Source organism: Oratosquilla oratoria, chromosome 14, assembly GCF_046742065.1.
Source record: "Oratosquilla oratoria isolate Oo_2021 chromosome 14, ASM4674206v1, whole genome shotgun sequence".
Taxonomy (NCBI): Eukaryota; Metazoa; Arthropoda; class Malacostraca; order Stomatopoda; family Squillidae; genus Oratosquilla; species Oratosquilla oratoria.
The window spans coordinates 17,608,830-17,625,335 of record NC_134790.1 but is presented as its reverse complement, the minus strand read 5'-3'; the positions used below and the strand labels follow the sequence as shown (position 1 = coordinate 17,625,335).

The 16,506-nt window shown below is 37.9% G+C and overlaps 1 protein-coding gene across 4 annotated transcripts in view; it reads left to right on the top strand.

Moving 5' to 3' along the window:
* LOC143032751 (phospholipid-transporting ATPase ABCA3-like) overlaps positions 1–12,094 on the top strand; it is a 166,921-nt gene extending 154,827 nt beyond the window's left edge. For all 4 annotated transcript variants that reach the window (XM_076197727.1, XM_076197728.1, XM_076197729.1 and 1 more), the window contains 9 exons: positions 867–1,091; positions 1,703–1,826; positions 1,999–2,200; positions 2,311–2,498; positions 2,868–3,038; positions 5,105–5,227; positions 9,437–9,537; positions 10,263–10,414; positions 10,665–12,094. In XM_076197727.1, coding sequence (XP_076053842.1) covers positions 867–1,091; positions 1,703–1,826; positions 1,999–2,200; positions 2,311–2,498; positions 2,868–3,038; positions 5,105–5,227; positions 9,437–9,537; positions 10,263–10,414; positions 10,665–10,718 — 1,340 coding nt within the window. In that variant the 3' untranslated portion in view covers positions 10,719–12,094. The remainder of the gene's footprint in view (positions 1–866; positions 1,092–1,702; positions 1,827–1,998; positions 2,201–2,310; positions 2,499–2,867; positions 3,039–5,104; positions 5,228–9,436; positions 9,538–10,262; positions 10,415–10,664) is intronic.
* The last annotated feature ends 4,412 nt before the right edge of the window (positions 12,095–16,506 follow it).

The following is a 16,506-nucleotide window of genomic DNA, read 5'->3' as shown; positions in this document are numbered from 1 at the left end:
AGAAATCCCATCAGGCTGCATCAAAATATCATTCACACATACTCCCTAACCCCCCAATCCCCCACCCATTCCTTTCCATGCATCACAGCATCATCCATACACAACCATTCTCTACTCACCCCAATCTTCTGTCTTCTCCCTTCCTTCCTCAGCAGACATCCCCCTCTTTCCCAGCTTTTACCCCATTCTTACATCTCATCCTTGGTCGCCCCCTCATGTTCACTCCATCCACCTCTGCCATCCACACTTCTTTTACTAATCTTTCTCCATTCATTGTTTCCATGTGTCCAAACCATCCCAATACTCTTTCATCAACCCTATTTCCCAACTCCTTTTCCACCCCCACTCTCCTCCTCACCTCCTCATTTCTCAATCTATCCAGCCTAGTAACACCTTTCTATACTTCTAAAACATTTCATCTCGAACACATTTAAACTCTTTCTTCCTCTCTTGTGTTCCATGTTTCTACCTCATACAGTGTTGTTGTTGTTGGTACAATCATTCCTTCAAACAATCTCCTCTTAGCATTCATTCCCAAATGTCTATTTCTCATTACACTTTTTAATCCCCCTTGAGATTCCTCAAGGATAGCCTCCAGTAGGATAGGTCTACTAAGACAGATTGATTGATTTAAGTACAAGGTTTGTTTAGAATTATTTTATTAAAATTGTTTATGTAGCTCATTTTAAAATTGGCTATATTGTGTCCATCAGGAGTCTCCTAGTCACATAAATTTTAATATTGACAGGGGTCATTTAATACCAAAATATAACTATACTAGTTAATTTCTAGTCTCAGTATTAATGAATGCTTTGATCTGTATTCCAGTTGGTTCTGTTGTTTTATACATATTTTTCTTTTTTCAGAAACTGGGAATTGTGGAACATTTGGTTGTGTCAGCTGGACAGAAAACTATCTAAGCTGGGAAAAACTAGGCATTGGGCGAATGCTTGTGTTCATGGGTGTAGAGAGTATATTTTTCTACCTCATTATTACACTCATTGAAATGAAAGTTTCTCAGAAGCTTTGGTATTTCTGGATTACTTTTTATAGGAAGCTGAACTCAAAGCCAAAAGAATGTATCAACAGAAGTGAGTTTTTATTTGTTAATTGTTTATGTAATTTGCCATAATTTTGATCAGTTTTTGTATAGTCACCCCTCCACAAATGCAGGTATTTTGTTCCTGAAGGACAGCGCCGACTATGAAACTGAGGTTGAGAAATTATGCTCTGGTGGGCGAAAATGTTCATTAATTCACAGCAACAGACAGTATTATCACACACAATTAGAGCGCATATGTTCACTCACAAATTACCAAAACATGTCGGCAATAACAGTCCTGAAAAGGTGGTATATTTCACTATAATTTGTCAAAAAGGCACTACGTAAAACAGTGGCATTGTGTGGCAGAGGCCTCTCGTTTTTCTCTGGTGGGCAAACATGTAAACATGCATGGGCTGCGCAGTAACAGTGTTGCTATATCGCAGTTCTGCCACAGCTCAGTCCAATGTGTTGTCATGGCTCATAAGTGTTGTCACAGATACATATGTAACCCACAGATAGATGAAACCTTACCCCACTATCAATGAGTGTCTCATTACATGAAACGCTAATATGAAAACCGCTGTTCGTGAAGCTGCATTGGGGAAGGGGTGACTGTATATTAATAACTGTGATTGAACTTATGTAATTTTGTTCTAGATGAAGATCCAGAGAAGCACAACAATAAAATTTTTATGGAAGATGGTGATGTTCTTGCTGAAAGACATCGCATAAGTAATGCATCTGTAGAACAACTTTGTAAAACAGATAAACTTATTTTAAGGTTAGTAAATGTTTAGTCAAGCATTTGAATGACTGATGGATGTTGCTTACAGTTGCTCCTGTAAAAGGATAAAATAGACATATAAACATGACTTTTGTAGTATTTTGGAAGCTAAGAAACTTAATTATATTGAAAAAATATATATATATATATTTTCAATATACATTTTCAGAGAGCTATGTAAAAGTTACAATGGAGAATTCCTAGCAGTAGACCACCTTAGTCTTGGAATACCTCTTGGAGAGTGTTTTGGTTTGCTGGGAGTTAATGGTGCTGGCAAAACCACAACATTCAAGATGCTGACAGGGGACCATCCTGTCTCATCTGGCAATGCATACGTTAATGGCTTCAGTATTAGAAGCAACATCAAAAAGGTAAGAGTCAGTTACTTCAATGTGAGCAGAGAAATTAGAACAGAACCTCAGTAAATTGAGTATAATGATGATACTATAATTATTTACTATTCTTTTTTATTTCATTGAAGGTTCAACAGCAAATTGGGTACTGCCCCCAGTTCGATGCACTTATAGATCAGATGACAGGAAAAGAAAGTTTAAGAATGTTTGCAAGATTACGTGGTGTGCCAGAAGGTCAGATTGATGAAATTATTAGTGATCTTGCAGACCAATTATTGTTAACTCCACATCTGAATACTCTCATAAAAAATCATAGGTGAGTTATTGATATTCCCTTTGTTTTTCTTTATCTTTTCCTTACATGTACTGTACTGCAGAAGAGAGGGAGGAATATAATAAAGAATTTTTGAGATTCATGGCTTTCAAGTGAAGTTAAAAGCAGGATATTTTGATTTTGTCATAAGAAATTCTAATGATAACCTTTCATGCAAAGTTCCACATGGAAGACAGAACATATATTACACTGTCCACCATTTACACAGTATAGACGTACAAAGTCTTTTCCAAATGACTTATGATCAACCCAAAAGCTGTGGCCTGATATCTTATCTTGGGACTTTGAGGTCTCCTACAATAAAGAACCAAGGTAACAAATTAATTAACTTTTCTTCTTTGATATCTGTAGTGGTGGGAATCGTCGGAAGGTGAGCACGGGTGTGGCCTTAATAGGAGATCCCCCATTAGTACTTCTTGATGAGCCTACAACAGGGATGGATCCTGTAGCAAGAAGACTTTTATGGGATGTCTTGAGCAACTTCAGGGACACAGGCAGAAGTATTATTCTAACATCACACAGGTTGGTATCTATAATAGATCTCATTTTATCTTTATTGTAGAGTTAAATTCTCCTTTCATGTTTTAATTGTAAGGTTTATTATTCCTTAAGATTTTACAAATGCTGTAGTTCCAGTAATATTATTCTTATGAATGCAGTGGGTCAGGGATTGGAGATGGTTAAGGAAAATGGAGAAAAGTGGGAGGTGAGCCAGCTGTTGTTTGCAGACGACACTGCGCTTGTGGCAGGATCGGAGGAGGGATTGAGGAACTGGTGACAGAGTTTGGGAGAGTGTGTGATATAAGAAAGCTGAAGATAAATGTGGGTAAAAGTAAGGTGATGAGATGTACAAGGGGTGAAAGTGGCAGTAATCTGGAAGTGAGCATTAAGGGAGAGCAACTGGAGGAAGTGGATAGTTTTAGATACTTGGGTGCAAATGTGGCAGGAAAGGGTGGAGTGAAGGTGGAGGTAGAATGTACATTGAAAGAAGCGAGTAAATGCCTTGGTGGTTTAAAAAGTGTAATGAGGAATAGTAGTCTGGGAATGGATGCTAAGAGGAGACTGTATGAAGGAGTGATTGTGCCAACAGCACTGTATGGGGCAGAAACATGGAACATAGGAGAAGAAGAGAGAAGGAACTTGAATGTGTTTGAGATGAAGTGTCTGAGAAGTATGATGGGGGTTACTAGGCTAGATAGAGTGAGAAATGAGGAAGTGAGGAGGAGAACAGGGGTGGAAAGGGAGCTGGGAGATAGGGTGGATGAAAGAGTATTAGGATGGTTTGGACACATGGAAAGAATGAGTGAAGAAAGACTAGTAAAGGAGGTATGGAAGGCAGATGTGGAGGGAGTGAACATGAGGGGATGTCCTAGGATGAGATGGATGGATGGGGTGAAGGGGGCTTTGGGGAAGAGGGGAATGTCTGTTGAGGAAGGACGGGAGAGGACAGAAGACAGGGGTGAATGGAGAATGGTTGTATATGGAAAATGTTGTGATGCATGAGGTGGTTTGGACGGGGGAATGGGGGTGAGGTAGTGTGTGTGAGCAAAAATTTTGACGCAGCCCGAAGGGATTTCTCCCCGTCCTCTCCTTTATATGTGGGGACGGAGAGGGGGGGTCGCCGATTTAATGAATTGGCCTTGCTGTGGATGTGCTGTGTCCTGCGACACTGCTTCTGACCCAGGGCAGTGGACAGGGTGCAGGGATGACCCGTCATCTAGGAGGTGCTAAGATGGGAGGGAGGGTGGAGGGGTGTGGAGTGTTTTCGGGGATGAAATGGGTGGGAATGTTTTTGTGCCTTGTCCTTTTTGGCTACCCTCCTGGTAAGGGGAAAAAAAGCCTTGGTATATGTATGTATGAATGCAAACTACAGAATCCATGATTAACATTATATAGATACACACAAATATATATATATATATATATATATATATATATATATATATATGTATATATATATATATATATATATGACGTAAGCAGAGTAGGAAACGCAGGAGTCTTAGTCTTGAGTTTATTCCTGACTAGTTTTGCAGGTATGCTTTTTCAAAGGAATGTTTATTCCTGACTAGTTTCGCAGGTTTCGCATACCTGTGAAACTAGTCAGGAATAAACTCAAGACTAAGACTCCTGTGTTTCCTACAACTAGGTAAAATACACACCAATATGTATGTACCAAAGCACCTTCTCCTTTATAAGGGGGAGTATTCGAGTCAAAACACACATTCATGTAATACACAAAACTTATTCAACCATCCCTCCTCTCTCAGCATCTTTGTGACCCCTGTCCTCATTCTCTCAAAAGAATTTATAGAACAAACGAGAAAAATAATTGATTGATCGAGTTCCAATACTTTACCTTGTACTCTTGCATTTACCTCACTTACCACTATATCTATACACACCTTAAACAACTATGGCAACATAACTTAACTCTGCAGACCTGCATTAACAAGATGAGAAGGAAACAAGGGTGGTGAATGGGAGTGGAATGGGCGGGGATCACATATGCCCTCTATGATTAAGATGTTAATTCATATGTATGATTTTGATGACTAAAGATGAATTGTATTTTTCTAACATTTTAGCATGGAAGAGTGTGAAGCTCTTTGTACACGTCTGGCTATCATGGTTAATGGTAGATTCAGATGTCTTGGGTCTCCACAGCATCTGAAAAGCAAGTTTGGTGATGGATATTCACTCATTATCAGGTAAGACTAAAAATTATAATACGATTTGTTCTTCAACAAAGATCTAAGAAGAGGGTAAAACAAGGGTGGTAGATGAGAGTAGAATGAGTGGGAGTGGGTATGTGCCTTGACTTGGCTACCTCTCTTTCCTTGTAAGGGGGAAAAAGCCCTCGGTATATGTATGTATACTTAGATTTGAATTTATGTATTGGTCCAGCTTGGGCTTGAACTTTCTAAGTTATTTCAAATATTTCTTCATGTTCTTTAGAAATTTAATAATTCTGAATTTGTTCTCATGACCTCTTAAACCCCTCCCATCCCTGATCAAGAGATATTTTCTGTCAGTGTAGTCTACCCCCTGAATCAGCCTAAACACTGTAATAAAATTTCCTCTTTCTCTTCAGTCTTTCAATATTGGTAGGTTCAATGCCTATCTGGCAAGCTGGGAACCAGTTCAGTTGCTATCCTTTGTATCCTCTCAATCTTGCTTATATACATGTGAACAAGTTGCATAAACACGGCAAAGGAAACATAGACAGGAAGTGAAGTGTTTATTCCTGACATTTCGTCAGGGAAAAAAAAAAAAAAAAGTCAATAGACGAAACGTCAGGAATAAACGCTTCACTTCCAGTCCATGTTTCCTTTGCTGTGTTTATGCAACTTGCTTATATCTTTCCCTCTGTGTGGGGACCATACCACTGATGCATATTCCAATCTTAAACAGAGTAGGGTTTCTATCAATTTTGTCATCATCTCTTCATCCATATCATGAAAAGCCACATTAATGTTTTGCAGCAATCTATATATCTCTCCACAGTTCTAATAATATGTCTGTCAGGTGACAGGTTGTCTTTTATTAACACTCCCAAATATTTCTCCACTTTTGCTATCATAATGGATTCATTTCCCAATGAATATTTCTAAGATGGGAGCTTGCTGGCCAAGTGGGTTAGGGCGTTGTTACTTGTGGCGAAGGTCAAGGGGATGATGGTTCAAATCCTGCCACCGGCAAAGTTGGACCAAGGGCATGATTCATTAAATTCCACGCTACAAATTTTGAAAGTAATAAAAATTTTGAAAGTAATAAAAAGATGTTTTGGAAAGAAATTAAGAGAGGAAGAGGAGGCTACAAATTTTGAAAGTAATAAAAAGATGTTTTGGAAAAAAAATTAAGAGAGGAAGAGGAGGCAAATCAAGTAGAGAAGAAAAGGTAAAAGGTGCAGATGGAGAGATGATAATAGAAGAGAAAGCAGTTAGGGGAAGATGGGCAGAGTATTTTAGGGAGTTGCTAAATGTGAAGGATGATAGGGAGGGAAAGATAGCTGCAGCGGGAAATGCTAAGAAAATGACCATGATGAGTGAAGAAAATGGAGGAGAAATAAGGAAGGATGAAGTGAAGGCAGTTGTTAAGATGATGAAAGCAGGTAAGGCACCTGGTCTGGGTGGATGCCATGCAGAATGTCTAAAAAAAAGGAGGTACAGTGATGGTGGACTGGCTGGTGAGGTTATTTAATGTTTGCTGGAGAGAGGGTAGAGTGCCAGAGGACTGGAGGAGTGCCTGTATAGTTCCACTTTACAAGGGAAATGGGGACAAGTGTGAATGTAGTAGTGTCAGAGGGATTAGCTTGTTAACCTCTTCACTCCGGGGCACATCGCACATCTGGCAGCATTAGCTGCCCGACGTGTGATGTTGCGTCATAATTATCACATTATAAAAAATAAAGTCAGTGTTCAATCGTTCGTTCTCTTTGACCCATGTATTTTTATATCCATAGAAAATATGATGAAGCCAGTTTAGAGAGAATGGAGGTTATGTAGGTACAACTACAATAAATATAATCAAGATGCCGATGTCGGCATCATCAAGTATCCACTTGCTCCTCATGCCGCCTACGTAGGCGTCACCATATGGAAGTGGTTAAGTGTAGTTGGGAAGGCTTATGGGAGGATCTTGATTGAGAGCATTAGGAGAGGAACAGAGGGAGTAATTGGTGAGGAACAGTGTGGATTTAGGACGGGTAGAGGTTGTGTAGATCAGATTTTTGTGGTAAGACAGATATGTGAGAAAGCTATAGGAAAGGGGAAGGATGTTTTTTGGGCCTTTATGGACCTGGAAAAGGCTTGCGACAGGGTAGACAGAAAGGCACTGTGGGAGGTTTTGCGGTTATACGGGATAGGAGGAAAGCTTCTAGGAGCTGACAAGAGTTTTTATGAGAGTAGTAGAGCTTGTGTCAGGATTAGACATGGAGAGAGTTGAGTGGTTCGAGGTAAAGGTGGGACTTTGTCAAGGATGCGTTATGTCGCCCTGGCTGTTCAACTTATACATGGATGGGGTAGTGCGAGAGGTAAGTGTAAGGGTAATGGGTCAGGGATTGGAGATGGTTAAAGAAAATGGAGAAAAGTGGGAGGTGAGCCAGCTGTTGTTTGCGGACAACACTGCGCTTGTGGCAGGATCGGAGGAGGGATTGAGGAAGTTGGTGACAGAGTTTGGGAGAGTGTGTGATAGAAGAAAGCTGAAGATGAATGTGGGTAAAAGTAAGGTGATGAGATGTACAAGGGGTGAAAGTGGCAGTAGTCTGGAAGTGAGCATTATGGGAGAGCGACTGGAGGAAGTGGGTAGTTTTAGATACTTGGGTGCAAATGTGGCAGGAAAAGGAGGAGTGGAGGTGGAGGTAGAATGTAGATTGAGAGAAGCAAGTAAATGCCTTGGTGGATTAAAAAGTGTAATGAGAAATAGACATTTGGGAATGGATGCTAAGAGGACATTATATGAAGGAGTGGTTTTGCCAACAGAACTGTATGGGGAAGAAACATCGAACATAAGAGAAGAAGAGAGAGAAGGAGTTTGAATGTGTTTGAGATGAGGTGTCTGAAAAGTATGGTGGGGGTTACTAGGCTGGATAGAGTGAGAAATGAGGAGGTGAGGAGGAGAACAGGGGTGGAAAGGGGGCTGGGAGATAGGGTTGATGAAAGAGTATTAGGATGGTTTGGACACATGGAAAGAATGAGTGAAGAAAGACTAGTAAAAGAGGTATGGAAGGCAGATGTGGAGGGAGTGAACATGAAGGGACGTCCTAGGATGAGGTGGATGGATGGGGTGAAGGGGGCTTTGGGGAAGAGGGGAATGTCTGTTGAGGAAGGGTGGGAGAGGACAGAAGACAGGGGTGAATGGAGAATGGTTGTACATGGATGATGTTGTGATGCATGAGGTGGAATGGGCGGGGGGATGGGGGGTGAGGTAGTATGTGTGAGCAAATTTTGATGCAGACCGAAGGGATTTCTCCCCATCTTCTCCTTTATGCATGGGGGGACAGAGAGGGGGGGTCGCCAATTTAATGAAGCGGCCTTGCTGTGGATGTGCTGTGTCTTGCGACACTGCTTCTGACCCAGGGCAGTGGACAAGGTGCAGGGATGACCCATCATCCAGGAGGTGCTAAGTTGAGAGGGAGGGTGGAGGGGTGTGGAGTGTATTCAGGGATGGAATGGGTGGGAATGATTTTATGCCTTTTCCTTTTTGGTTAGCTCCCTTGTAAGGGGGAAAAAGCCTTGGTGTATGTATGTACAAAGTCCTCTGTAAAGGACACCATCCTAGCCTTCTGATAGGGGGAGTTTGTGATATTAAATCAAATCATCATTTCAAAGATGACCTTTTAGAGCTTTTTGCCCATTTCCATTTATTAATATTTTTTGGTGATGATTCAGTTTATCATTGTGAAACTCCTCCTATCGGGGGGCTAGGATGTTGCCCCTTACAGAGGACTTTGTAGCATGGAATTTAATAAACCATGCCTTTGGTTCAACTTTCCAGCAGCAGGGTTTGAACTGTTATTACTTGAACTCTAACCCGCCCAGCCAGCAGGTATTAAATGAAATTCATTTTCCATTCTACACTCTATGTGAATGTCTTGATCACTACTTTGCATTTAGTAGTATCAACACAGTGTTGACCTGGTAGAAGACTCTGGCTGCCCCAGAAGCAACCATTACTTAGAAGATGCCGTACCTTATTCTACATTACCCTTTCAGTCTATCCAAACAACACAAAATATCTTATCTGAATTATTTATTAGCCAAAATGGTAGCATGACTACCTGAAGGCAATGGATTTCTTGAAGAAAGACTTGGGGCAACAGGTTAAGTGATAAAACAATTTATTAGTCTATCAACAATTTTTTTTTTTTCTTTTTCTCTTTTTTTCCCTCCATTAACTGCATTATTTTCCTATTTTAGGGTTAGAGTATGCAGCAGCACAACAATTGGTGATATAGATATTCGAGATATGCCACAGGAAATGACAAGAGTTAAGAATTTTGTTGAGAGTACCTTCCCAGGTAAGGCTCCACATCTGGGGGATGGGACAATTTTATGAAATACTTTAACTAATTAAGGTAAGCCCAGTGATGGGTACCTGCATGTAGTGGAAGAAGGAGAGAACTTGTGTCCCTGTGGCTCATCCTCAAAACACATGAATGACTCCACTTTCATCTAGAGGTGTAGCTCCAATGAGCTGGTAGTAGCCTGGTACTGTCTCCAGACTAGAACTAGGATCTCTCTACTTTGACCAGTTTTCTTCCACTCTCTAAAAAGGACAGACGACAAGTAGTGACTGCTGCTCTCATCCTCTTAATACTAACAAAGTGACATAGAAACAGATCCATACTAAAGCAACATAGACAACAGTTTTTTTTTTTTTTTTTCTGAGAGAGGTCTGTTAGACTGATGAGGACTGTTGCTGGCAGCTATGGGGCCATGGTTTTCAGTTTTTATTGAAAGAGAGTTTGGCCCCAGTTGAAAGACAATGTTAGAACCTCAGGGCTACACCTTCTGAGTAAGGTGAAGGGGTTGATTAATTTTGAAAATGGGCAGCTTGGTATCCATCTTGCAGGACCACCCATCACTGGCCAATCATCTGGGAGTGGGGCATGGCATTAACACGAGTTAATTACAGTATACATGATTTGTAAATTCAGTGTGGTAATAATTGGAATCTTTTATTTTCTTCTTTACATATTCTGGGAGGAAAAATTATTTTATGTGTATTTCTTTTCTACCTTAGCATGCGTATTACGAGACCTTCATCTTGGTCTGCTTCATTATCACATACCTGCTGATGGCATGTCATGGGGAAAAGTTTTTGGTGCCATAGAAAGAAATAGAGTGACTTTAGAAATTGAAGATTATTCTGTTAGCCAAACTACTTTAGAACAGGTAAGAGAATAACACTGAATTTTATTACATTCATTCTACTCATACTGCCAGATTCCTTTGAAGTCAAATGAAACTAAGTTTTGAATTATTTAATAATTCACATGAAATATTATATAACTTTACCAAAGTGAATGATAACTAGCATTGGTAACATTATGTGGAACTTATGACAGATGTAAATGGATTACAGTGCTGCATTTTTTCCTGTCACTTTGGCATTTCATTTCATCATATTTGTTTTCATTTACAGGTATTCCTTAATTTTGCTCGGGGACAACGGCCAGAGAATGAGAGTTCGGCATAAGTAATGCCTTCGAGGAAACAAGTTGTTAAGTACATTGTTTTAGACATTTGGAAGTGACTGATGGTTGGGTTAAACCTTGCATGACCTGATTTCCATTATACAATGCCTTTCCCCTCTTTTGTCATGGAAACTGGTCAAGGGAAGTTCCCTCTTGAATGTGCCTAACACATAACAACCTAAAAGTGATTTTAGATCATTAGTTCCTTTGTAGATTATAAAAACAAAGTTCAGAATGTGTGATAATTGTAGATATTAATTTCCCTGAATTCCTAAGTATGAATGTATTCCAAAAGGAATTTTCTTTCAACACTGCAAGGCCAGTATAATCCACTAGCCACAAAGATAGAGTGACTTGGATTCACATTTGTTGACCGGTGTTTTACAACCAGTGTACTGCAGTACATTCCCCCAGTATAATGGATAATAATTGCAATAGTGGTATGACATTAATAGAGATTAAAAATAATTGAAAATTAACTTAGAAGTTGAAGCAAGCGATCATTTCATTAGCAAAAATAAGTATTGCATTGTTCAAAAGTGTTATGGTAAATTTGAATGTGCTGCAAGAGTAGAACAAATTAAAAAAGTGCCACAAAGGTGAAAAAAGGTCAAGAACTCTTTAAGTACTGATTTAGACACACAAGTATCATTTCTATAGTAAGTTTGTCATCTTAGCTGTTCATTATCAATGCATTCTTCATTTCTGAAGACAGTAATCTCATAGATATTATTGTAATTATACTTTGGTTATTGTACTTTGATGTAATGCAAGCCTTTCATAATTTCATTGTGGATTACTTGAGTGGACTAAGTGATTTTTATCTTTTCTATATTCAGAGGATATGATTAAAAGTGTAAAATAACAGATTCATAGCAGGTTCATGTTGTATATTGCAAATCAGTTTTTATTTGTACAGTCATTACGATAGTTTAGTTGTTCAGTGATGCTAATAAAACAAAACAAGGAGCACAAGATGATGTAGAAATAAGTTAATGTTTCTGTGGTATATCCTCGTCTAAAATGTGTATATATAGTACAGTATTTTTTTCAATTGGCTAGACTGATTGAGTATATTTTTTGTAGATAGTTTAGGTTATTAATAAGCTATTGTAGAGGTTTGCTGGGCAAATGAGTTTTATTTGTACAAGAGCATAATGTGTAGCTTGAATTATGCTAATGCTAGATGATTTAATTTAGCTAAAGGACAGAATCATAGCTAGAGCAGGGTCTTGTTTAACTAAGAACTTGCTCATGTAGGAATACAGGGTCCATCTTTCAGCTGAATAAAATCTTGTGGTGGTTACCATAAGACAATTTAGATGATTATCACCATGGAGCTTTTATATATATATATATATATATATATATATATATATATATATATATATATATATATATATATATATATATATATATATATATATAAAACTTAAACCTACTCTCGAAGAAAGGTAAGCTGAGATACAGAATAAATATATTTCTGTATCTCAGCTAATCTTTCTCCGAGAATGGGTTTAAATTTTATTTTATTCGTGTGTTATGACACCTACGTTACTTTATATATATATATATATATATATATATATATATATATATATATATGTATATATATAAGACGGATGAACCCTTTCAATTCAAGATCTCATGGTTAACACAATGTGATTTTATTCAGCTGGAGGCCAGGGTCCCAAAGCGAAGGGGGTCTTTCTTGACAAATCAAAATGCCATCAAACCATTGTCCACTACTCAGCCCAGTATTAGATGGAAAAGCATGTGATAAACTTAAATTTCTTGTTTCATTAATACAGATAGTTCTATTGGAAATCTCTGAAATTGAGAAATATCCAATATTAGAATAAAGATAATATAAAGGAATATTGAAAAATCTGGATACCAGAGACATTTCCTAATAGTCTGGTGTGTGTATGTGTGTGTATATATTTGTATATATATATATATATATATATATATTAAAGTCAAATATTGGAATTTCCCAATTTAAAAATTTTCCAAGACATAGGGATATCTATATTAAAAATTGAAAATAGGAAATTTTGAATGAAGTCATAATTCTTAAATGTAATTCCTCAATATTAAAAGAATTAGTATTATACAGTATGTGGGAAAAATACCCAATAAAGATTGTGAAGTTCCCAATATAGTCCAAGGGAGTGACAGTCTATGGTAGTATGAATTGGGGGTACTGCAAGCATATACAACAATGTCAACATGCACAACATTCCCCATGTTGTGTTCTCTTGAGATATAATGGATGTAACTCCCAGCAATGTTGTACATATTGACACTGTTTTACTTGTTTGCATTCCTTCCATTTCATACAACCACGAGCCTTCACTGCTCATGAAAGAAGAGTGAAATATGAAAAGGAAAGATTCTTATATGCCATAATTCTTTTCGCAAGTAATTATGAAGCATTAGCAACTGATTAGTTTTATACTATGATTTTTAACAAAGACATTCATAAAAACTACATGGTTATTATGCTTTTTAGAAACCTTTATCAAAGAAGTACATGACTATAGGAGTTCTTTTCAACTGGGAAAAAAAAATAGACTAAGTGATGGACTCTTGTAAAATGGGGTCCCACAAGTCAGATATCAGAAAGGTTCATCTCCCTGCTTCCTATCTCCACACCCCATCACCAATCTCATCTCCACATAGAGATGCAGCTCTAAAGGATTGGCTCTTAGTCTTCAGACTGTTCCAATATTTCACTTTTTTTCCTTATCAGCTTACACTAGTTTTCTACCAATTTTTTGCCAAAATAGTGCAGACAGCTGGCAAATGTTCTCTTTATCTTACTAGTTAGTGACACAGAAATTACCCCCACTTTCACACAACAATCCACTTGGTTACAAGATTTAAAAAATAAATCCACAAAAGAGGATAGGTGAATAGTATATGAATAAGAGAAAGAGAATACAAAGAACAGCAACTAATGTATTCACAGCCCAGATGAATCATACAATAAGTCAGCTATATTAGACCTACTATCATTAAAAGAAGAGAAAAATGTGACATGATTATAAGGTTACAGTCATAAGGTCATGGGAACAAGATGAAAAAACCATATGCCTGAAGGTTACCAAGAAATTTTGTCTTCCATACAGATGCATCAACTCCTAGAATACTTTAAAGAAGACATAGTGTAATGAAAAAAATAAGAAATACAAATAAAATACATAAATAAATTTTACCATATGTTTAATAGATGGTGAAGAACAGACAGAACCACATGATCATTGCTCCTTTCCTGTATAGTGCAATTCGGTAATAATAACTGTTGCCTCAAGTTTCAATGACTGAAAACCCACAGCCCTTAAACCAGACCAGTGCAATAATCTTTTTGCTCTTGTATAGTTCTTTTTTGAAAAGAAACTTTGGACTGTGGTGTGTGATACATTAGTGGGGGACATTTTCTATGTCACTGGCTTCCAGTACGAGGAGGAGAATAGTTGCATATTGTCTGCTCTCCTTTTGTGAGAAGGTGGATGAAATGCAGTTGAAGTGGATAGGAAGAAAGACCTTGGGCTTGGTTTGCAGACAAGTGTCAGTCTGTTGGGGCTGGACTTCCACATGGAAGCAAAGGTGTTGATTGGATTTGAGGATGGGAAGGTAAGAGGTGATTCTTTTATATATTCACCTTGCACAACCACCACTAGCAGGTACCTGTTCTTGGTCTCTGCGATTAGGTAAATACAATTAGTTAAATACAGATAGGGTCAAACCTGTACAGAGAGGATGTTGCCTTAATTACTCAAAGGCTTCAAACCAACCAATGGTAAAATTTTGGACAATTAAGAAATGGAGGGCTTGTTGAATGAGTTTTAATTGTGTGTGATGTGGGTTTGTGCTTTGAGTTGGCCACTCCTTTTATAGTGGGAAATGGCTCGAAAGGTTCTTTTCTCCTCATAAGTATAGTGTAAGGAATGAGGTAAAGAAGAGAGCAGAGGCTGATAAAAAAAATATTGGGATGGTTTGGACACATGGTGTATGGGTAAGTGTATGCTTTGAATCAACCACCCCACTTGTAAAGGGGAAAAGACCTTTGCTAATCTATGTTTCCAAAAGAGATAGAGATGGAATGCAATGAATATGAATTTTCCTGGAATACAAACAATCCAGCACTTACTTCTGGAGTTCTGTGGGAGAACCCAAGGCTGCGATGGGACTGCATGTTTCTGATCAAGGAAACACAAAACCACATTTAGAATTGAAGCTAAATAGAAGTCACTAGGGAGCAACCAGAATAAGTAGACAAGTTGAATGTTGCAATCTAAGGATTAATTGAAACTGACCTCATGACTGTGAAAAGAATTCCCTTCAGATGAATAAAACACCATAACAATAACCAGAATAAGTGTTGGATATCATAGTCAAAAGATTAGTGAAGACAAATTAGAAATATATCACAAGTACATTGGTCTTGAAGAGCCATAAACATGGAGAAACAAATTACAAATAAGAAAGATGAGATAGGTCTTATTACATTACCCCTTTACAAGGAAGAAAAGGTCATTGATATATACATACATTGATGTCTACAGTTTAATTCATTACCGTCAGTAAAATGAAAACAAAGACCCCTAGAAATTGCCACCCATATTTAGAGAGACACTATTATATGACTGATGTTGAGTACATTAATATAGCCTGTGAAGGGTGTATTTCACTTCCAAACCCATAAATAAGGTGTCATTGACTTTCATCTTCAGACAAAAAGGATGTAGGGAGATCCTCTCATACTTTTACAGATACTTTTGACTGTAGGATTTGGCTTGGGGTAGCTGTCTTGAGGCAAGCACTGACCTTAAAAATGATGGCATAACTGGTTTGCCAATTGAAGTACTTTTAGGTGGATATGGAAGATACGGGCTGGTTTCCCTACCTTCAAAGATCTTTTTTAAATACACTGTTATTGTGCTCAGTAGCCTCAAAGCTGCTCCAGGATTAAATTAAAAGAATAAATAAAGAAAAATAGAATATGTGTGTACTGTATAAGTATAAGCACATGAGATTTTTCATCCCATCCCAGCATGTTCTCTCTCTCATATTTTTCTGTACCTTTCTCTAATCTAAATATAATCATCTCATCACCTCTCTCTCTCTCTGCTCTTCCAGTGTGAGAAGTCCCAGTTTTCCCATCTTTTCCCCATGTCTTAAGATCAATGTGGTTACTGCCCTTCATATTTCCTGTTTTTCTGGTATTTCTTTTTAGGTGTGGTGACCACACTACTATTGCATATTCCAATCCAGGACAAATCAGGCTCTCAACACATGTTTTTTTTTTATCATGTGTTCTTACATATAATGAAATCCCATGCTCATATTCTTCAGCAATTTATGTCTCTACATATATTTTCTTTATATGACTTTCTGACAACAGATCATCTCTGATTAAAAATCCCTCAATCCTTTTCTTCCATTGTCTGCTATTAGCTCATCTCCCAGTTTAGATTTTCTAGTCAATCTTTTAGTTTGGCATAGCTCAGATTTTACATTTTATACTGAAATTCGTTTTCCACTCCCAGCTCCATTCATGAACCTTATCTTGGTCTTCCTGTAGCAGTTAACAATCCTCTTCATTTTCACTTAATTCTTAATCTTGGTGTCATTTGCAAATAGGTTTCCATTCACCTTATCATTAATATATAATAGGAACATTGCAGGTCCCAGAACCGAGTCCTGTGGTATCCCACTAGTTACTTCTTTCCAATCCAACTTTTCATTTCACTACCGTTTTCATATATCTATCACATTAAGAGT